Raw genomic sequence first — 22,906 nt, forward strand, 5'->3', positions numbered from 1 at the left:
CTGTTTGGGTGCTTGGGGTACAGCAGTAAATAAAACAAATGCAGTCTTTGTCCTCATGAGCCTTATAGCCTAGGCACATTAATTCTATAGAGACACAAATCATGACATAATTGCAAGCGGTGATGAGTAATTTAAGGAGGCTGCAGAGGGCGTTGTGGGAGGCTGTGGGTGGGGCTGGGAGGAAGCTGGCTTGAGGAGCAGGAGGGCTGTCCACTGGTGGACAGGTTGGAGAGCTATCTAGGAGAATCAACTCATAGGACTTGGCAATTGGTTGGATGTGGGAATGAGGAAGGCAGGTTTGTCAAAGAGGTGTCCCAGGTTGCTGGCAGGTGCGTGCGCATAAACACACCCTTCCACAGGAGCTGAGGGGAGGACTGACTGCGATTATTTCTTTCTTCTCTCTCTCATAACCTCTCCTCTTCTCTCAATAAAAAGGAAAATAAGATTTTCCAGGAACAGGTAAATAAAAGTTCATATTGAAGGCTTACGGAGAACAGTCTGAAGTAGTTTCCACCTGGTCTAAAAATATATGTGAAACACAGTGAAAACCACACTAATGACCTCAGTGTTATTCTACCTTACTTTTAGTTCTGATGCTGGTATTTGATGGTGAATTACTGGGATACTTTAAAAATTGCACTCCAAGCATATCTATTGCCAAAAAAGTTCCCAAACTGATGCTCCTCTCAGGAGATTGTTTATTGTCTTTGATTACAAAGAGACAAAAGAGGCCTCTCTCATGGTTGGAATTAAATTTTATTTGAGCCACAACAATATAAATATATGTACACAATGTTACATGCTATTCAAGATTGTAAGCTCTCCTCCACCCTTCCGCCATCCATGCTTCCCAACTCTTAAGTGTATCAGCCTTAGAAGAACCCCCCAGGAGGCATCAACTCATACAGAGCAAGGTGTATTCTCTAAGTGACACCATGCCTGCCAGAGGGTCAAACTGAACAGGGGTACAGGTTGGGTGCAGGCAAGACCTGCTTCAAAGTCACACGAAAGGATGACTTTAACATCTTAAACGCAGGTCTAAATTCACTTGTTATTAATTCCTCAGCCTATGAAGTTAATATTGAAATGAAATTTTAAAAATACAGCCTTGGGCTTCCCTGGTGGCGCAGTGGTTGAGAGTCCACCTGCCGATGCAGGGGACACAGGTTCGTGCCCCGGTCCGGGAAGATCCCACATGCCGCGGAGCGGCTGGGCCTGTGAGCCATGGCCGCTGAGCCTGCTCATCTGGAGCCTGTGCTCCGCAACGGGAGAGGCCACAACAGTGAGAGGCCCACAAACCGCAAAAAAAAAAAAAAAAAAAAGTACAGCCTCTTCAAAATGCATTTTCTTAAAAGAAAAAAAAATTGCTAGAAGGTGATTTAATCATTTGTGATTTCTGAAGAAAAATGAAGATCTTTCTTTGCATTTCCAAGGGTTTTCATTTGAAAATCAATGTGTGATCTAGAGTTGTTACTTTTTGTGATAAAATCACAAACATGGGCAAACCTAAGGCTCTAACCCTATTACGTGGTGCACTGAAATCCTGCAGGGGAAAAAAAAGAAGTATGGTCACATTTCCCTAAGTGTAGCTTTTTCATATAGACCTACATTACACTGACACTTTTTTTCTGTAAATATTTTGAATATGCATCATCAATTTCTGTCACTTGTCCAACATCTAGAAGTGCCTGACAACGTTCTAACATGAATTTCTGGATTAGTTTCAGAAACAGAGTGACGGGTAACTGTATCCACAAGTGGTTGATCTATTTTGATGTGAACCTAATTAATGCTGCATATGAAACTCCAAATGTCACAGTACAGGAGTTTTACAGTTTTAATTATTAGACTGACTTAGCTAACTCATTCTAAAATGAAATTTGAATTTAATTTAATGTAAGTTATTAAACTCTTTTACAATAAATTCTTTTTTTAAGAGAAAGGGTTGTATAAAATCATTCAATTATGATTTTAGCGTGTGGATGAGAACTATATAAAAATGCCACAAATAATATATGACTTCAACATTATGACTGAAACTACAAACTTGCAGGGAAGGATTGGGCTGCCCAGCTATGATGTCTGGTCACGAAGTCCAAGCCGCTGTTTGATGAATCTGGAGATTAGGAGCTGAGGCCGTTTCTGGTACTCCACCAGAACATCATGGGGAGAGTTGATCTGGTCGCATTCAAGTCTGTTGAGAAGTGTCACACAGACCACAGCAGCTAGAAGAGCAAATAAGACCATTACCAAACAAATGGGTTTATCTTTTGCATAGAAACATTAACCAGACACCCCCGTGTCCCTAGCACATGTACTTTGTGTTGTTTTCCTTTTCCATAAATGCAATCTACTGAACCTTCCAGACTTCCATATGAATTATAATTCATATTTCTGTGGACTCCCACCAAACACTCCACCTAAATAAGTTAATTGAAATAATTTTCAGCACTCTCCCTTCTCCTTTCCCCTATAATTGGCTACCTTAAGGCTTAGAAAAGATTTGTGTTCAAGATAATAACAAGGAGGGATCTTTGCCATTCCAAGATACACAAACCTCCAGCTTTCTATCCCATTTCCAATTCTTAGAGCAGGCTTTTCTTTTTCTTTTTTCTTTTTGTAAACATCTTTATTGGAGTATAACTGCTTTACAATGGTATGTTAGTTTCTGCTTTATAACAAAGTGAATCAGCTATACACATACATATATCCCCATATCCCCTCCCTCTGCGTCTCCCTCCCATCCTCCCTATTCCACCCCTCTAGGCGGTCACAAAGCACCGAGCTGATCTCCCTGTGCTATGCAGCTGCTTCCCACTAGCTATCTATTTTACATTTGGTAGTGTATATATGTCCATGCCACACACTCACTTCATCCCAGCTTACCCTTCCCCCTCCCCGTGTCCTCAAGTCCATTCTCTACGTCAAGCAGACTTTTCTTACTTCAGGATATAACTAGAGAGCTAGCCATTTTTTTCCTGAGATGACATTTTACTCCTTGGTGCAGTGTTTGAGTTTGCCTACTGGAGAGGGAAGTAAATAGAGAAGAGATATGGCCACTAACCTTGGGAAATAGCAATAAAGGCGAGTACTGACTCTTTTGAAATCTGAGAAAAAAAAATGAAATGATATGCTTAAATGAAATGATATGCATAAATGATATGCTTAAGAATCAGCTCCATGAAGGAGCACATTTATTAGCATTTAGTTTCTAAAGAATGAGGACAAAATCTTGTGATAGTTACAAAACTAGGGGGAAAGAGCAAACATCTTTCTTTTAAAAAAAATGAAATTTTCATTTTTGAAAACACACCATAAAAGCGGCGTCTTTGGTTTGTTCCAGCAAGAACAAGAAAGAGACATTGGGTCCCCTGCAAATTCTTTATCATCAGTTTCACATGAAATCTTTGATTTCAAGGAATGTGGTTATACACATTGAAATCAGTGACAACCACTTTGAATTGATAGCAGTGTCACAATCTCTATGTTCATCTGCATCATTTTAAAAAGGATTTCAGTGGATCTGGGATTAGATGTAGCTACAGTCACAAGCTTTGAGGTCATGAAGATAAAGTTGGGTTTGAGTGTGATATTTATTTCTTTGACTTCTACACTATCTCAGACTTCTGGATTTGAGAAGGCGAAATGGACTGTAATCATAATAGATGCTTTCTTTTTTGTTTGGTTTAGCTCTTGCTATATGCTGGGTATTTATGATACCATTTAGACCTCATAGCTGTGCCATGAGCTAGCTCTTATTTTTATCCCCTTTGGACAAATGATGAAATGAGGGCTCAGGGAGGTAAAATGGCCCAGTAGGACACAGCTAGTAAATAACCAGTCAATTCCCAGCTTCATAAACTGCTGAGAAGACACTCTACCTCCCATCCCTCCTCCTCTGCACATGGCAAACCATAAGGCAGACAGATCAGTCAAACTGACCCTCCTGTTCAGTGAACTGAAAAGCAATTGAAAATATCCAACTTGAGCTGAGTCAAGTATTTTCATCACCTAGTACCCTGTTTATTCAAAACTCATTCAGTTGTAAAGCAAGTTGGCCCAACAGGTAAACAAGTAAATGGAAGAGCTAGAAACTTCCTTGGCTTTTCAAGTTAATGATCAGCAAGTCTGTGATGGCTGACATGAGCTGGTGGTAGCAGGGAAAAGATGAAAGTCCTTCTCTAATCCTTCACTTGGCAGAAGGATAAAAGGAAACACGTGCTCTGTACTTGTCAAGGAGCGGGAGCTGACTTGACTTAACGTCTTCTCCGGCTATTTCAAGGGTGAGGCCAAAGAGGGACAAGAACAGGTCGTCGCGATCTCAGTGGTGTTTTCTTGATGCTAGAGGACCCATTAACAAGCAGCCTGTAATAATCTTGTCGTCTAAAATTACTATTTCCACAAGCAATTAAAAGGGACTAATTTACCCAAAACAATTTGTCAAAGTTAAGCCTGACAGCTTTGCTACCATAATCCTCAGGTTGGGCAGGGAGTATGGCTCCTGCAGAGAGGCATTCAGTGACCTAGCTGTCACCAAGGAGGTTGTCAGCTAACTGACCTCAGGCTGCAATGGGATGGGAACACACCAGTGTTAACGTGAAGCTCAATGTACCCTCGGCCACACCAGGAACTCCCAGTGATTCTAACTCTTTGATTGTTTTTGGTCCCTTTGCAAATCTGATGAAAGTTGTTAACTGCAACCTCTTTTCACAAAAATACACATATGCACATACACACAAAATATTGTATATAATTTCAAGGGTTTCAGGGCTCCTGAAGCCCACCCTGAATTATTAGAAATCTATGGTCCCCCATGGATCCCTGCTTTAGCTCCACCTCTGTGATTCAGAATGGAGTTCCAGGAAGGTTTTCCAATGAATTGTAGGCAAAGGCAGCAATGTGAGGCAGAAACTCCCTGTGCACAGCAGAACCAAACAGGGCTGGGTCTCAGAAAATGGCAAAGCAGCAAAGGTTGGCTTTGGAGTGTCCAGCCTGGCCCTTAGGACTGCCCCTCTCCCACCTCTCCCCGGCCCTTTACAGGGAGCCCTTCACTTCTCAAGGTTTGAGCTTTTTAGGCAGACCCCATCTTTATTCCTCAGGTGCCTGGTATATAAAACACAGAAACCTCAACAACCCAGAACCTTTGCACTTCCTCTGTCTCCTCTGAGACGTCTATCTCAGGCTGTTGACTGCTAATCAAAAACCAAGTGGAGAAAATTTATATTCAAAGGATCTGATCAAAGCTAAGGAGCATAGGAACAAGTTGTTCGTCTAGACTGGCATTTCTGAAAATGTGCTCCACTGGCCACTTGTGTCAGAACTAGAACTTGTTAATAATGCAGATTTTTAGGCTTTATCACAGACATACAGAAAAAGGAGTGAGGAATAAGAAAGGGCAGTTAATCTGTACTTAAAACAAGAAACTCAGTTAAATTATTTGCACATTGATATTTGACAGCTATTGCGTTAAAGACTTTAAACTCTATCCTGAATTAAATTAAAGCAAATGTTCATACCTGCACCCTAGTACTTTAGGTTCCCAGAGAACCAAGATTTAGCATTAACTCTATCAAAAATTGTCCCATATCTTTTATAAAAGTGTTACTAAAGACACTGTCAATGTAATATAGCTGATAATTTCACTTAAGTTTAACATTTGGATAACGTTTTTATGACAAACCTTAAATGCTTTCTTTATAAGCTAATGAGAGCTGTGTAACTCAAAGTGTTTCCATTTTCAACTTGGCCTCTAGGAAAGTCAGAACTAAATCTAAGTATTTAGATTTAGTATTGCCCTACCAGGTAGCTCTTTGATATTGAGAGCTCCCCATCCACTCCCTTAAATACATGCCTCTTATTCTCTTTACCTTTGCTTAAATTATTTATACATTCATCTTTTATTGAAAGCTGCTGCTAATGCCTTTTAGAAAAAGGAGAAAGTATAAGTAATCTGTCGATAGATAAATATGATACTCTTTTATACCTATGGAATAGTGCCAGGAAAGGGGGTGAGGAGGCAGGAGATAACAGGGCTAGTCCATCTTCGTTTTGATCTGGCTGTGTTTCCTTAGACAGGTCACTTTTTACTCTCTGGGTCTTATTTCATTCTCTGAGAAAGGAGCAGGTTGGACCTCAAAGGTCTTGCTCAGCTTCTGTGCCTCACATTATCTTGGTATGAGGACCATGCTGTCATCTCCAGGAGGTCCAGCTGCAAACTTGGGGACTTGCGCTTCTGCTGGGTGCTGGACCTCCAACCAGAGATGTGTCAGGATGGGCAGAGGATGTGCCTGCTGTGCTAGGGGCAGAGGCTCCAACAGGGAGAACCCAGGGAGCCCCACTGAGGTCACAGGTGGGAAGAGGCAGGTCACAGGTAATGCCAACACACAAAAAGTTGAATCTGTGGCCCCAAATCATTCTCTAACATGTGAGTGTGTTGGTACAGGAAGGCAGGAGTAGGATAGAGGACAGGAGAGTAGAATTAAAATGAATCAAACAAAACTCTAGACACAGACCTTGATTTAAAATATGTAAAAACCAGCAAAGCAAGAAGAAACAATTTTTTAAAATCCTGTCTTTATAAGCGTAATAAATGAATTACTTACCATTTATGCTTGATTTCCCAGACACACTGACTTATTTTCTTGGTAAAATAATAACTGTGCATACTACTGAATAAGTATCAATGTAATGCTTTATTTGATTCCAACACTAACCATCTTGGTATGTGGTTAGCCCTTAGGGGATTTGCTTTCTTTCTAAAGTAGCACAGCTAACTTTTAAAATAGAAAAACCTGCAGGGTTTTTTGTTTGTTTGTTTTTTTGGTTCCTCTGAATAGAGATCTGAACCTTGTGCATCCATGGGAGGCTGCTAGGAAGACTCAGCAGGGCATGGTGCAAAGGGACCTCAAGTCAGACAGAGCTCGGTTCCAATTCCAGTCCAGCTACTTCTTATTTACTGTGAGAACTTGGGAAAGTTATTTAACCTCTCTGAGCCACAGTATCTCTCAGGAGATACTGTGAGGGTGAAGAGCTGCAGTGGGTTGCCTTTTGCCTTTGTGTAATAATATTTCAAAACCCCAATTTTCCTCATTTTTGAATTAAGAAAAAGTCCAGTTCCAGACTGAGTATAATCTTTAATCCTTGTTGTAATATCTTCTTTACTTTATCAGTGATCATCCTGCAGTTCCCAGAGCCCAATAGCCTTCATTTCTGGGACCAGCAGAAGGATATAAAATGGAATTAAAGCCAGATTCTGCTCCCTTTCACTGAGCTGTAATATTATGAAGACTGAATACATTCCCAAAGTTCCCAGTATCTGTCAAAAGAAATAACACTGAATTCTTCCATCACCCTTAAAGAAAATCCACTGTGAGTGCTGCCAACAACTAAAGACAAAGATTTAAGTGAAACTAATCTTGGATAAATATTATGTTTCGTATATTGTCATGCAAGCAAGCTTGTGTCAAAAGGCAGCAGGCACTGTCTTTTAAAGATGGGTAAAAATTGAACGTACTTATCACAAGTTCACAGTGCAAAAGGATTAACATCTTTAATCAGAATGTTAGGGGTTTAATTAAAGTAGATTTTGCTTTAAGAGAGGGACAGATATATGCATATTATAAAACCATAGATGAATGCATTCATACAGCATTGTACAGTGGGTTTACCTTGTTCTGAAGGTTTAGCCTTTCAAGGTAGAATAATTTTGTGACGGCCACTATTTCCCTCACCCAAGTCCTTCTTAAAGCAACAATGGATTCCCACTATTATTTTTCAGGATAATGAGATCAGGATAACAGTAGTGACTTAGGGGTGTCCGTGGCCCCATTTCAAGCAGTTTGTCCACCTATCAAATATCAGGAGATCCACGGGCTACAGCTATAGCAGAAGTATTGTATGAAACTTACAGCAAAGGGAGGCTTAACTTTAAGGCTTTGCCTCTTCCTAGTTGGACAATTTTGTGACACTCCGAAGTCCTTTAGAAAATTCCAAGCCATAAATGTAGCTGGGTAATGAAGGAACCAGTTGAATTTGTTATAGCCGTCTTCCACGGTCAGTAGGGGTTGAGTGGTCATTCTGTTCACTCATTTGTTCATTCATTTAGTAAATATTTATTGAATGCCCATATGGCAGATATTATTCTAAGTGCTAGAGATATAGCCAAAAAAATGACAAACAAGGTCCCTGTTCTCATGCTACTTATACTGTAATGGAGAAAGATGCTAAATACATACCTCCATGCATTAATACATGTAAAATAATATGTAAGTTAATATATAAAGAAAACAGAAATGGAGTCTGGTATAGTGGTAAATGTGATGCAGAGAAATGAAGTGGAATGAGTGAATGAGTGAGTAAGTAGAATGAATGTGGGTAAGTTTAGTTTAGGTAGTCATGCAAAACTTCTCTGATGAAGTGAGACTTAAGGTGAGATCTTATATTAATCATAAAGATAAGAAGTGGTAATCCATGTGGTCCCAGGTGAATGCAGAAAGATCTGTTTTTGCACCGGTCCAAAGTCAATGACTGACTCCTCTGAGTTAGGACAGTGAGCCTCTAGAAGACTCTTGTTTAAATAAAAAGTTGTTATTTATTAGCCATCATTGCCTTACTGTGAAGTCAGATTGGTTATCCAGTCATCTGGTAGTATTAAAGGGACATAAAAAGACCATTAGAGAAGGCTGTCTGGAGAGACTGGGTGGAAAGGGCCATTGCTGACAGTGGGAGAGGGATTGAGGGGGAGGGGCACTAGACCTGGGAGCCCTGAGCGTTCGGTGCCAGATGAAACACATTTTCCAGTGTCGCTTAGCATTGGTATATAACCTCCCTAATAAGTATGTTAAAACAGCTGCTTGTGAAGTCTCTCTCAGCCCTTCCCCAAAGCAAGCTTTTCTACCTCATACAGAGCTTTTCCAAGCTTCACTGCTTTTGCGGAAGGATATAATGAAGTGGGGATGAAAGATAGGAACATGGTAGCATCATATGGGGTTGATGGGGTTTTGGTCTGTTTCCTTGGTGGTTGATCTTCCAGGTGTTGATCTTCCTGTACCAGGAGTGCACCTTTGGAAACGGTGGTGTCTGAGGTAGATAAAGAGTCCCTGTCACCATGAAGAAATTTGGACAGAAATACTCCCAAGAACTGCAGAATTACAGATACAACCTTTAGTGTGCATGTTGGCAGCCCAGAAAGGGTCTGCTCGATGGAAAGGCTGCAGCAGTGGCCTGGAAGAGAGCTATTGGCAGGCTGAAATCAGCTACCAACAGCTCCAATAGCAGCAGAAAAAGGAAAGCGCAGCATGGGGCAAGCTAGAGAGGACAGAGTCCGGGAAGGTACCTGCAGCTGGCAGAGAAAGCAAGGTCACAAGGATTCGTGGCAAGGACAAAAAAATCCCTCATAACAGAATAACGTCGCCGAAGCTTTGGCAACACCCTCAAAGAGAGAAAGACTAGGGTCCGGGGTTCACAAGCCTAGAACTCTCTGGCTGCCTCTTAAGAAAGAACTGATGCTCATCACTAAACTTACATCAGGGCGGCAGTTCGTGACGTGGCATTTTATGTTTGACTAAACTGGTTACCAAATTTTCCTCCATCTGCATATCAGGTGGAGCCATGACTCAAGTGACCTCTTGCTGTTTCCATAAGAAAGAAATGTGAGGAAGCATTTCCTGGAGCAGAAATATCTGAATCCAGGTGTTCCTGCAGGTCATGTGCTGGTTAGGCTGCGGCTCAGGAAAGGGCAAGCTGCCCGCCGCTGGGGCTCCCACTCCCACTAACTTGTGGAGAGAAAAGCAGATGCTGTTGTTTCCCTGAAAGGAGGTATTAATGATGGCCTTCTAAAGAGGACAAGGATGCACTTGCATCCTTTACTCATATGTTACAAGGATTTGTGTGTACGTTCATTCTGAGATGAGAGTAGTGGTTCTACAATTAATCTCTTCTTGTGACCTATAACTCCTGTCTAAAATGTTACCGCATACATTTTGTTTGTAGTTTTGTATATTAAAATTGATTGACAATAAGGACAAGTATTAGAATTAAAGTTCCACTTGTGATCAAATAAGGCATTATTCAGCTGTAATTCTTTACTTCTTTGAAGATTTCTTTGGGGCTGGGACACTAGACTCTCCAGGTATACTGCCAATTGCACTGACGACTCTTCCTTAGTTTCTGCTGGATCTCCCTCACCTCCCTGACTTTTTCATCTGTTTCTACACTCAGGCACTTTGTCATCTCATTTGTTACATGGCTTTAAATGCCATCTATATGCTGTCAACTTCCAATTTTATTTCCCCAGTCCAAATTTCTCACCTAAACTCCAGATTCATAAATCCACCTGCTCACTTAGCCTCCATTTGATGTCTACTACAGTACCGCCAAATCCTCACCCAATTTTTTCTATCCCAACTGTGATAACTCCATCCTTCCAGCTGTTCAGGCCAAAAACCTGGAAATCATTTTTCACTAGCATTTCGCTCCAAATTCCCATCAAATTGTCGACAAATCCTGTTGGATTTGCCTTCAAGATGTATCTAGCATATGACTACTTCTCACCTCCTCCACTGTTGTTGTACTGGTCTATCATCTCTCCCTAGACTACTATATCAGCCCTCTTACTTCTCTCCCTGCTTCTGCCCTTAACCCCAGTAGGATCTTCCCAGATCAGCAGCCAGTGTGCTCCTGTTCAAACGCAAGCCAGATCCCGTCACCTCTCTATTCAAAGCAATGACTTCTCATATCTCTCAGAGTGAAAGTCACAGTTGTCATAGGGACCACACAGTCCATACTCCCTCCATCTCCTACCCTCTCCACTGCTGTCACTCCCCTCCAGTCACACTGGTCTCCCTGTTTCTCTGTCACACTCTGAATGCTCCTGCCTGGTAACCTTAGATTTGCATTTCCTGGACTCCTTTTGCCCAGACACCCACGTGGCATTTTCCTAAATGGCACCTTTTCTGTGTACCCTTCCCTATTTTAATGTATGGTTTCCCTCCCTACCTTGGCTGTCCCTGTGCCCTTTCCCTGCCTTATTTCTCACCATCATGCTCCTCAGCATCTAACATATTACCATATTATTATAGATTGCTCTCTGTTGTTGTTTGTCTCCCTCCTAGACTCCGCAAGGGCAGAGATTCTGTCTGTGTCATCCTCTGCTGTGTCCCTACTGCTTGGGTGCTCAGGCCACTGGTTGATGCACAGAAGTCCTTCTTTCTTTAGGAAGATAATAATTGAGACAAATCTTATCAGCCAAAGATTTGATTTAAAAATCAAGCTTCTTGTATTGTGCTATGCACTCAGTAGGTACACTATAAAACACGTTTGATAGGTGACATATTCTATGGGCTCTTTTCTGAAAAAAAAAAAAAACTATGAATTCTAAAAAAAGTTGCTCCAACATTTTCTTAGACATCATTGTTCATATTTGGGGACTGCTTCCCACTCAAAAATAATATTTTAGATGGTGCTATTTTGCTTTAGGTCTGAGGCTTTCATAGCCAATTTAATAAAGAATATTTTATTAACTTTTCAGGTTTACCTCTTCCATCCATAAAACTTGAATTTTTTTTTAACATCTTTATTGGAGTATAATTGCTTTACAATGGTCTGTTAGTTTCTGCTTTATAACAAAGTGAATCAGTTATACATATACATATGTTCCCATATCTCTTCCCTCTTGAGTCTCCCTCCCTCCCACCCTCCCTATCCCACCCCTCTAGGTGGTCACAAAGCACCGAGCTGATCTCCCTGTGCTATGCGGCTGCTTCCCACTAGCTATCTATTTTACGTTTGGTAGTGTATATATGTCCATGCCACTCTCTCACTTTGTCACAGCTTACCCTTCCCCCTCCCCATATCCTCAAGTCCATTCTCTAATAGGTCTGTGTCTTTATTCCCGTCTTACCCCTAGGTTCTTCATGACATTTTTTTTTCTCAGATTCCATATATATGTGTTAGCATACGGTATTTGTCTTTCTCTTTCTGACTTACTTCACTCTGTATGACAGACTTTAGGTCCATCCACCTCACTACAAATAGCTCAATTTCGTTTCTTTTTATGGCCGAGTAATATTCCATTGTATATATGTGCCACATCTTCTTTATCCATTCATCTGATAATGGACACTTAGGTTGCTTCTGTCTCCTGGCTATTGTAAATAGAGCTGCAATGAACATTTTGGTACATGACTCTTTTTGAATTATGGTTTTCTCAGGGTATATGCCCAGTAGTGGGATTGCTGGGTCATATGGTAGTTCTATTTGTAGTTTTTTAAGGAACCTCCATTCTGTTCTCCATAGTGGCTGTATCAATTTACATTCCCACCAACAGTGCAAGAGGGTTCCCTTTTCTCCACACCCTCTCCAGCATTTATTGTTTGTAGATTTTTTAATCTAGAGGATGACTATGAAAATAATTTAAAATCACAAAGAATAGTTATATTGATTAGTCCTTGTGAAAATTATGTTTTACTTCAGTAGGTTTTCTTGGTGTTGGTCAGAGATTAGTGGTTCTATTGGAATAATTTCACCAAAAATAAAAATGCATGCCACACACATATTTGGTTTCTTAATGCCACTCTCCACCCAAAGGAAGCAGAGATTCTTGGAGAAATGGCTGATCCCAGACCTGAGGCAAGGAAAGTGTAAGTGGTACCTAAGAATCCCGTTGTGCCTGAAAGCAAGAAAATTCTCAAGAGTTAAGAGAATTATGTCAGAAGGACAGAAGAGTGCACTAGAAGGGGCTCTTCCTGGCCACATTTGGGATAATTTGAGTATCAAAAAGAATAATGACAGAAACTGCTTATAACACACTGCTTTGAACAAAATCCACCAAACAATAACGACTCCCTGCCACCAAAAAGAAAAAAGAGAGAGAAGAGCGTGAGAAAGAAAGTCTCTTCTTAAAAGAATGCTAGCTAACAAACGTAGGAGGAATGATGGAATTAGAAAAGCATCATTTGTATTCCATGCTAAAATCACTGGGAAAAGATGATTGGGTTACAGGATATTCGTTCACACAGTGCCAGATTATCATCCCAGAAGTTACTTGCTACTTTCAGAGAGAAAACATTAATTTTTCAGAGGAGGGAGATGGGCAGTTACCCCTTGAGCCAAGTGATCCAACTTGAAATTACTAACAGTGGAATATCTTCACATTACCTTTCCCTGATGTGGTGCAATGGAAAGTTTACATTACTATGAAGTGTTCTTACCACATAGCTGAATCTAATCAAGCCACTAGACTTTACTTCTGCTTTACAGGAAATAAAGTGAAATCCCACGACGACGAGTACAGACAAATCTAGAACATGGATGTTCTACAAGATAACTGCCTGAACTTTTCAAAAATTCCTCTGTCCTGGGGAAAAAAGAAAAGTAGGGAAACTATTCTAGATGTAAAAGTATAGAGATACAATAACTAAGCAATACAGTGTATAAAGTTAATTCAATATTAGATTAAAATAATCTTTAAAGATATTTTTAGGAAAATCAGAAAATTTAAAAATGGAATGGATGTTAAATGATGTTATGAAATGATTTTTACTTTTCTTTATTTTTTTTTTTGGTTTGATAATTGTATTGTGGTCATTAGGAGGACATCCTTATTCTTAGGAAATGATGCTAAGTTACAAGAGTTAAGTGACATAATATTTATAATTTATATACAATGATTCAGGAGAAAAAAGCAAATAGGTGTGTTTGTGTACATGTGTGTATATATATGTATGTATATATATATACACACACACATACACAGTATTCTTTCAATTTTTCTGTATTATTGATTTTTTTTTCAAAATAAAAAAGTTGGGAAAAGCAAAAGTGCATGTAAATTAACTCTAAAAACACACTACTCCACTGATGTTTTGTCCTTTGATGGACTATTTTAGGAATATTTTATTTGTATCATGTCTCAGTAAATTCAGTTGTAGTAGAAAACAGCTTCCACTACCAGGATGAAGAAAGCAGAACAATCTATGAAGTCTTGGCTATGTAACCCACTAGCTGGTGACCTTGGGCAACTTAACTTTTGACCCTTGAGGCTTGGTTTCCTCATTTGCATAACAAATAATGTCCTGCCCACTCACAAGATATTATGAGATAACCGTGCATTCAACCCAAAGTAATCTATAGCTGGATTCCTTTTTCTTCTCCTGGAGAGTGAAAATAACTTCATGAAAGAGGAGAATTTGACCCTTAGGCATTCATGAAAGTCTTACCTTTTAGACCACAAAGTCTACACATGGCCGCAAACACCGTAGATTCCATTTCGATATTCCTGATGCCGGCATTATATGCTCTTTTCAAGTAATCTAACCCCTTTTCTCTGGAAAAGGAGCACAGCGCTCCATCTAGTCGACCCTGGCCTGAAAGAGAATGGAGAATGTTTAGCGACTTGATGTCCCACGGTGGCTGTGGCATCACTAAGAGGCTTGCTGTCAGCCCAAGTGCTCTGTGGCTGACTCTAACTCATGGGCCTGCACCCCAGGTAGGATAAATCTGGCCATCTGAATCATCCTATCAAAGGACCTGGGGCAAGGCTGTGCGCAGCTCAAGAGTCTCACACAGGAATCTCCATGGCACTGAGCTCCCCCAGCTCTGGGACAAGTGACCATTGAATGGCCGCAGCAGCCAGCACTGTGCCCAGAGACAGTAGGACCTGGAGGGTCTCTGGAAGATCTGCCCTTTGAGGAAAATCTCAGGTTGCACCTGCGACTGGCGGCTGGCCCAGGGACCGGTGCTGGGGAAGAAGAAAAGGCTCCAAGCCCCAGTGATGATCCTAAGCTACTTGAGGATCAGGGTGGTGGTTTGGACATTGCAGCTCCATCTGTGCATCATGACCATGGTAACCATACACAGATGGTCGATTTGTCCACCTTTTCCCTGCCACACACCTCAGGCTGCACGCCATTCTTTTGCGATCACATTTTCCCTTCTAGGCTGCTCTCGGTGTTTACTTAGCACTTGAATTCCATCTGTACCAACCAGTGGGGCCAGAAGGAGGTGGAGAAAAGCCTGATGCTGTTACTCCTCCTCCACCGTGGCTGCGCTGGGGACAGGCTTCACCGCATCCCACCCCCAAGGGCGTCCTCTTGAAGTAGGGAGGCCAGTAGACTCTGTCACCATCTATATTGCAAAATCCTCTTTTTTATTTTTTTGCGGTACGTGGGCCTCTCACTGTTGTGGCCTCTCCCGTTGCGGAGCACAGGCCCCGGACGCGCAGGCTCAGCAGCCATGGCTCACGGGCCCAGCCACTCCGCGGCATGTGGGATCTTCCTGGACCGGGGCACGAACCCGTGCCCCCTGCATTGGCAGGCGGACTCTCAACCACTGCGCGACCAGGGAAGCCCCTCTTTTTTCCCTTTCCTGTATCTTTCATGCTATTTCCATCCTTGCTGTCTGCTTCTGCTTGTGCCCTCCTTCTTAGGCTGCCTGCCAACACCTCTAATGCAGTGCTATTTTAGCCGATTCAGACTCAGATGTCCCACAAGTTAAGCAGGTAATGTCAACGAGGTCTGCCTGTTGGAAGGGAGCAGCCTCACCTCACCTTCAGTGAATGTAGCCCCAGATGTGGGCCGAGGCTTGCCAGGGCTGCCATGAATAAATTATTTTATATTTTTAATGTTATGTTATTTCAAGAAGCCAAAAATCTGGATTTTCATATGAAATCTCCAGAAATTATAAATGTTGGCAAAATAATTCATATTCTAAAAAATACTGTGCAGCCCAAAGAAAACATTGACTCCAGTGGGTACCATTTGCAAGTTCTGGCTTAAACCCGTCAGTGACCCTCCCCAAGAAGGAGCCAGTGGCCTGAGACAAAGTCTCAACCCTATCACACCCAAAGTGGCCCCTATCTTATAACACATATGTGGTGACAACACCTTTACTAACCTGAAGTAATGTTTATAGATAATATATCTCCATATATAACTGTTTAGAATTCAATGTAATAGTCTAAGTTTGATCCAAAGGGAAAAGAAAAGAAAAGTAATTAAAAATGGGGTAATATGTAGTTTGATGAACACACTCAAATGCAGCTACACTGTAAGATTTCTAGAATGCCCTCCAAGGAATGGTACCAAGCCTGGTTAGATTCTTTCTTGTGGAATGAGCAAGGTCTGTCCTGGAGGGCGTTTTCTCCTGGCCCCTCCCCGCTTGTGGCAAGAGCTGCTACTTGGGAGTCACCATCAATTTTGTTCCTAAACTTGATTTGGGGACATTTTACTCATGGCCAAGAGAAAAAAGAACTGCTGTGAGACTACCTCATCCCTTTGGGATTTCCTCCCCCAAATATCTCTTCCCATTTCCTGGTTCCCACTCTTTCCTGAGTACCAGATCTCTTCCAAGGTACAGGTGACTGTACCTCAAAATGGAAGAAACATAGAAGCATATCCCCCTTTTCCAATTTAAATTAAAGGCATCAACAGAGATAAGATTTTGCTAACATCACAAATTGCATTTGAGTATCCAATTTGTTGGAGGATTAAACCTACTCTCAAAATAAATTCATTATGTGTGTGTCTCCACCGCTTATTATGTCCTTACGTTCCTATGCTTTAGTAAGTTGAAAAGGCTGTTTCAGTTCCTTTTTTAATCCCCAACTATGAATTTCTAAAGTGGAGTTTTTAATATAAATTGTGGGTTTGAATAACAAAGTATTGCTGGCAATTTTCTGCTGCTTTCACAGTTTATAAATTCTTCTCACCTTCATAAAAATCATAGGTACACATCGTATGTCCAATGAGGGTTGGGAAGTCAGGAATTTCTTTGCTACAGTTGAATAGTTCCTCAGCCAGTTCTTTGTCAAGTTCAGTACTTCTGGTGACAACATTGTCCAAGATTACCTGTTCAAACCGGGGCTTAAAAAAGGAGTCTACGGCTCTATCTGTTATTACAACAGACCCTGGTGCAATCCCTGCAGTGTGGGAATAAATAGGTGGTTACAGAAGAATGTCACTTAGGTTTACTTTTGACACATAGTATGTAATCTCTTCTGCCAACATTAATTAATGCTAGTTGCTAATTATTCTCCCCATTTTCATCTTTAAAATTATTTTCTTTTCCAAATGCAATTAAATAATAACATTCCGAACAGGCATTTACATTTGCTTTCTTTCCAGATTCACATTTACAATGTGATTGGGTTTAAATTTCAAGACAAACATGACTCTTGGACATGCAAATTAGTACTGGCCTTCAGGTTCAAATTTGAATAAAGTAGGTCAGGAATAAACTAAATGAGCCTGCCAGAAAGTAGTTTTCATAAAGTGATGTGACTACTTGATATTTAATCTTCTCTGCAACTCCTTGATTACTATAATTTCTTTGTATCTCTGTCCTCTCTTCCTTTTGATTCTCATTACATCCATTCCCTCCTCCCCTCTCCCATCCCATGTAAATTAGGCCTCTTGGCTGACCTTCCATTGCTACAAAGTCTGGCTTGCTCCTGGGACTCAGGAACTCAAGTCTCAGGGACTTGAGAAACCATTTTCTGCCAACTGTTATTCCCCTGGCCTGGTGTGTTCCCTCATCCTCCCACACACACTTTCATCAGACCAACTTCAACTCATTCTTCTGGTGTCAGCTTAAGTCACTTCCTTCAAAAGATCTGAATCCACAGAGGGGGAAAAAATTAAAAGGCAACACAGATACATTACATTCAATTTTCCCAGGTCCAGCTTTTGACCTAGTTTTTGACCCGTTCTGATTCCTGTTTAGAGCCTGGATGAGGGGATATATATTGATAGGGCCCTAGACTCTCTCTCTGTCCTAATAGTCATCATATTTTTTGTAATTACTCATTTGTTTGTCTATTGCCCTGATAAAACATAGGCTCTATGAAGGCAAGAATAGTGTCTGTCCACTGTTGTCTCCCCAGTAGCATTGTGCCTATCACATTATAGGTATTCCAATAAAAATTTGTTGAATGAGTGAATGTTTCCATAGAGATGCCATAGACAGAGATCTGCAAACTACAATCCATAGGCCAGATCCAGCCCATCTTTGTAAATAGAGCTTTATTGGAACACAGCCACATTCATTCATTTGCATATTTTCTATGATTGCTTCCACACTCTAATGGCAGAGTTGAGAAGTTGCAACAGAAACCGTATGGCCTGCAAAGCCTAAAATATTTACTGTCTGACCTTGTATAGAAAAACTTTACCAACCCCTACCATAGCACGTAGCCATATCCTTCTGGGTTCTTAATAAATTCCAATGTGGATCAACATGGGGTTAATTTAGAAGATCCAGCTAGAGCCCCAAGGTAGGCTCTGATAATAGAGCCTCGGTGAGTCAGATACTTTTTAAAGAAATCAAACAAGTATCTTCTTGAATTATTCACAGTGTCCTAAAAACAGGAAAGTGACTGAGAAGGAAGTTGAAAATGTGGAAATCAAAAATGAAGTTATTCACATGACATCCTAATATTTAGATGTATTAGAGCATTTATATCCCAGTTAAAGTCTCTTAAAGGCCAAGGCACTGTTTATTTGAGTACCTCATCATAATGAAGTTTTGTTGGCTCATCTAAAGAGTGGTAACATCAGCAAAAAAAACAAACAAAAAAAACCCCAACAAGCTACACCTCCTTCATCTCCAAATCAAAGTTTTTAAAACAAAACAAACACATCTTATTGATAAGCTAAGAGTTCTTAATGAGAACAGAACTTCAAAATGATGGATAATCCACAACAGCACATTGCTTTAATTTCCCACAATTCATAGACCTTCATTGTGCTACATGGGCTATATGTATCATGTTACCATCAAACAAAAGACCTAGAATCCATGACCATGAGCTGGATGGTCAGCAGGTTGCTTTGCCCACACTGGACACTTGTTAATATCAAGGGGCAACCACAGCAGTCAGGGTGGTACATTGCATGGGCATGGGCTATGCAGACAGATCCTTGTATCCCACAACTCAAGAATTATGAGCAATCTTAATAACAGTGTTATCCATTTCATCCCCAAATGCATCATTCCCTACTATTGCTTATTTGGGATAATATTGGATAAACAACAGTCCAGAAGGATGCCTGATCTAATAATGATTGCTAACATTCTCCTTCTCTTTCTGGATGGACATCCATAGATGTCCTTCTTTAATCCATCTGTGAGGGCCTTGGCTGGACTTTATTCCTGTACCACAGCTGTGGAAAGGGCATGATATTTTTGAACGTGTTTGTTTCTAGTGAAGCATGACTTAGCCACCTGTGTAATTCTAAGACCAAAATCTCAGCCTTTTTTTTTTTTTTTTATAATTCCCATTCAGTCCTGTCACTCTGTCAACCAAACATTTCCAGTTACAATGCCCTGTCTGTATTTGCATTTGGTGACATAGTAGAATCATCCCCTCACAAGATCTGCTCCTGAAGAAGAGGTTGAAAAAGAAGAAGGTCTCCACAGAACTTTACCTCAGCCCAGGGTAGATGTATAAACAAGGCTCCTGACTAGCTGCCTGACCAGCCAAGGAAGAAGGGAGGAGAGGAGGCTCTGAGAAAACCTTAGGAAGCATCACCCAACTCTTCCCTAAAAGCCTGGCCTGATCTCTTCTGCTGTGTTGGTGAGGAAAAGACCCAGCCAAGAAAAGGGTAGTCACTGACATGAGCTAAAAGCAATGTTTTCCTAAGAGCTATTGATGTCTGCTTACTTAGCTGATAAACAAGGCAAATCTTAGTGATTTATTTCTTTTACTTGAGAGCACTTATAAAATTCCTAAGCTTCAAAATCTATTCGAACCCTCAAAACTTACTCTTATCCTCAAAACATATTTCCTAGCAAGTTTCCACTCCTCCCTTTAAGAACACCTAAGTCCATCTGGGCAGTGGGCTGTGGGATGTCTCACTCCAGGTTTCCATGCAGGGAAAAAGAGAAAGATTATATACACATGCATTTCCTTAAATTTTTAAAATTTTCTTTAAATTTAAATTTCTCAATTGCCTCAAGCCCAGCCCCCTGACACTTTTTAGCCCATCCGGGTTTCTTCTGGGCTCTGAGTACGTTGGTGTGTTACCACACCAATAGCTTACCCTGTATGGAACAACCACTTGGATTTAATAGTATATAAATCAATCCATCTCACCTATTCCCCCTGATGTACCAATTCTGATAATGGTAACATCACAGCACCGGGCATGGTACAGTAATTTAATGAGTTCATGAAGCATAATAGAAATGGAGGGGATGCCCATGCCATGCTGTGGAGAGAAAAGGGAAAGTCATTATACATCTTGCAGAATGATAACACACACAGGACATATTTACTTCCTTCATTACAAGTTAACAGCCCTCAGGTAAATTTACATAATCATTATGACTTTGCCATAGCTGAGGAAAACGTAAGTCAGCTCTAACCGATGCCCACATGACATGCTGATAGATGGGTCCATCTGTGACGATGAAAGAGAGACATCTCCCTGTCAGTTAAACTGAGTTCAGCCCTCATTGTCAAGAGCAGAAGGTGGGGGTGGCGTGGTGTACTGGTGTGTCAGGGCAGTGCCATTTCTCAGTTCCCCACTGGGCTCTTCACAGTGAGTTTTGAAAAAGAGCTCTTTGCAAGATTGACTTGATTTTGAGGAAATATAGATTTGGCTACCATGTATTTAGTCCTTTTCCACTATACTAAATGAAAGAGTAAATCCATCTCATTACTCTCATGTGTCCTTGTTCATTTGTTGATAATTCTGTTGAGCTCTGAAAGGCACAAGGGTAGAGATGTGGGTTACATCTACACCTAACAATTTGGAGTATATAATGGATACACATTCAGTATATAGATCATGACTGCAACTCTAGTCTTCCTCAGCATTTGGAAGAGTAGAATCAATGTCACAGAATAAGGGTCAACACAGGTTAGAGGATTTGGCCACTCCTGGTGGTTACAATATGTTCTAATAATGCTCCAGAAAGGTCCTCCATGCTGGAATCTGTAGTAGCTAGAGCTAAGTTTAGAATGGGTGTCTATTTCATTCTTAATATAACACGAGAGAGTCAAATGTGGTCTTCAGTATTCTACTCTTGGGCACAAAGACTTTGTGTGCAGAAAAGCACCAGGGGCATCTTGGCAGTTAGGTGATGGCTGACACTAATTCTTCATTAACAAATCTAGAAAACTTACAGCCATGACCACAATATTTTCACCTGAGTTCCCTTCTTCTCACTATCAAGAATATTAAACTATGGAAACTTTGAACCTCTGGGTTTCCCATTTTTGGTTGCCATGGAACATGTTCTGACTTCCAAATGCATTGTAAGTCTCCTAGAGGCTATCAATCAAACCGGTATTAGTTGTATGTCCAAGATTCAGTAACACAATAGTACTGCGGGACTTTAACACCTCACTTATACCAATCGACATATCATCAAGACAGAAAATTAATAAGGCAACACAGATTTAAATGACACAATAGACCAGATAGATTTAATTGATATTTCTAGGACATTTCATCTGAAAACAGCAGATTACACTATCTTCTCAAGTGCACTGGTAACATTCTCCAGGATAGATCACATCTTGGGTCACAAATCAAGCCTCGGGAAATTTAAGAAAACAAATAATATCAAGCATCTTTTCCGACCACAACACTATGAGATTAGAAATAAATTACAGGGAAAGAAATGCAAAAAACACAAACACATGGAAGCTAAACAATACGTTACTAAATAACCAAGAGATCACTGAAGAAATCAAAGAGGAAATCAAAAGATACCTAGAGACAAGTGACAATGAAAACACGACAGCCCAAAACCTATGGGGTGCAGTAAAAGCAGCCCTAAGAGGAAAGTTTATAGCAATACAATCCGACCTCAAGAGCCAAGAAAAATCACAAATAAATAATCTAACCTTACACCTGAAAGAACTAGAGAAAGAAAAAAATAAAACCCAAAGTTAGCAGAGGGAAAGAAATCATAAAGGTCAGAGCAGAAATAAATGAAATAGAAACAAAACAATAGCAAAGATCAATAAAACTAAAAGCTAAGTCTTTGAGAAGATAAACAAAATTGATAAACCTTTAGCTAGACTCATCAAGAAAAATAGGGAGATGACTTAAATCAATAAAGTTAGCAATGAAAAAGGAGAAGTTAGGACGGACACCGCAGAAATACAAAGCATCATAAGAGACTACTACAAGCAACTCTAGGCCAATAAAATGGCATGGACAGAAATGGACAAATACTTAGAAAGGTGTAACATTCAAAGACTGAACCAGGAAGAAACAGAAAATATGAACAAACCAATCACAAGTAATCAAATTGAAACTGTGATGAAAAATCTTCCAACAAACAAAAGTCCAGGACCAGATGACTTCACAGGTGAATTCTATCAAACATTTAGAAAAGAGCTAACACCCATCTTTCTCAAACTCTTCCAAGAAATTGCAGAAGAAGGAACACTCCCAAACTCACTCTACGAGGCCACCATCACCCTCATACCAAAACCAGACAAAGATACTACAAAAAAAGAAGGTTACAGAACAATATCACTGATGAATATAGATGCAAAAATCCTCAACAAAATACTAGCAAACAGAATCCAACAACACATTAAAAGGATCATACATCATGATCAAGTGGAATTTATCCTAGGGATGCAAGGATTCTTCAATATACAAAAAATCAATCAATGTGATACACCATATTAACAAATTGAAGAATAAAAACCATATGATCATCTCAGTAGATGCAGAAAAAGCTTTTGACAACATTCAACACCCATTTATGATAAAAACTCTCCAGAGAGTGGGCATAGAGGGAACCTACCTCAACATAATAAAGGTCATATATGACAAACCCACAGCAAACATCATTCTCAATGGTGAAAAATGGAAACCATTTCCTCTAAGATCAGGAACAAGACAAGGATGTCCACTCTTGCCACTATTATTCAACATAGTTTTGG

At 40.4% G+C, this 22,906-nt stretch overlaps 1 protein-coding gene across 5 annotated transcripts in view; it reads right to left on the reverse strand.

The window, feature by feature from the left end:
- Nucleotides 1–722: 722 nt before the first annotated feature.
- The window catches only part of UPP2 (uridine phosphorylase 2), a 44,121-nt gene continuing 21,937 nt past the window's right edge, over nt 723–22,906 (reverse strand). Inside the window, exons 4-9 of one of the 5 annotated variants that reach the window (XR_014297039.1) lie at nt 20,090–20,204; nt 16,706–16,915; nt 14,217–14,363; nt 13,209–13,354; nt 3,065–3,107; nt 2,135–2,225 (exon numbers count right to left, since the gene is read on the reverse strand). Coding sequence is in view for 3 of the 5 variants with exons in the window: in XM_082659037.1 (XP_082515163.1) it covers nt 2,074–2,225; nt 14,217–14,363; nt 16,706–16,915; nt 20,090–20,204 (624 nt within the window). In the remaining 2 variants the exon portion in view is untranslated. The other 4 variants (XM_082659039.1, XR_014297038.1, XM_082659037.1 and 1 more) reach the window with 4 other exon arrangements.

This window comes from Grampus griseus (assembly GCF_964374135.1).
Source record: "Grampus griseus genome assembly, chromosome: 7".
Lineage (NCBI taxonomy): Eukaryota > Metazoa > Chordata > Mammalia > Artiodactyla > Delphinidae > Grampus > Grampus griseus.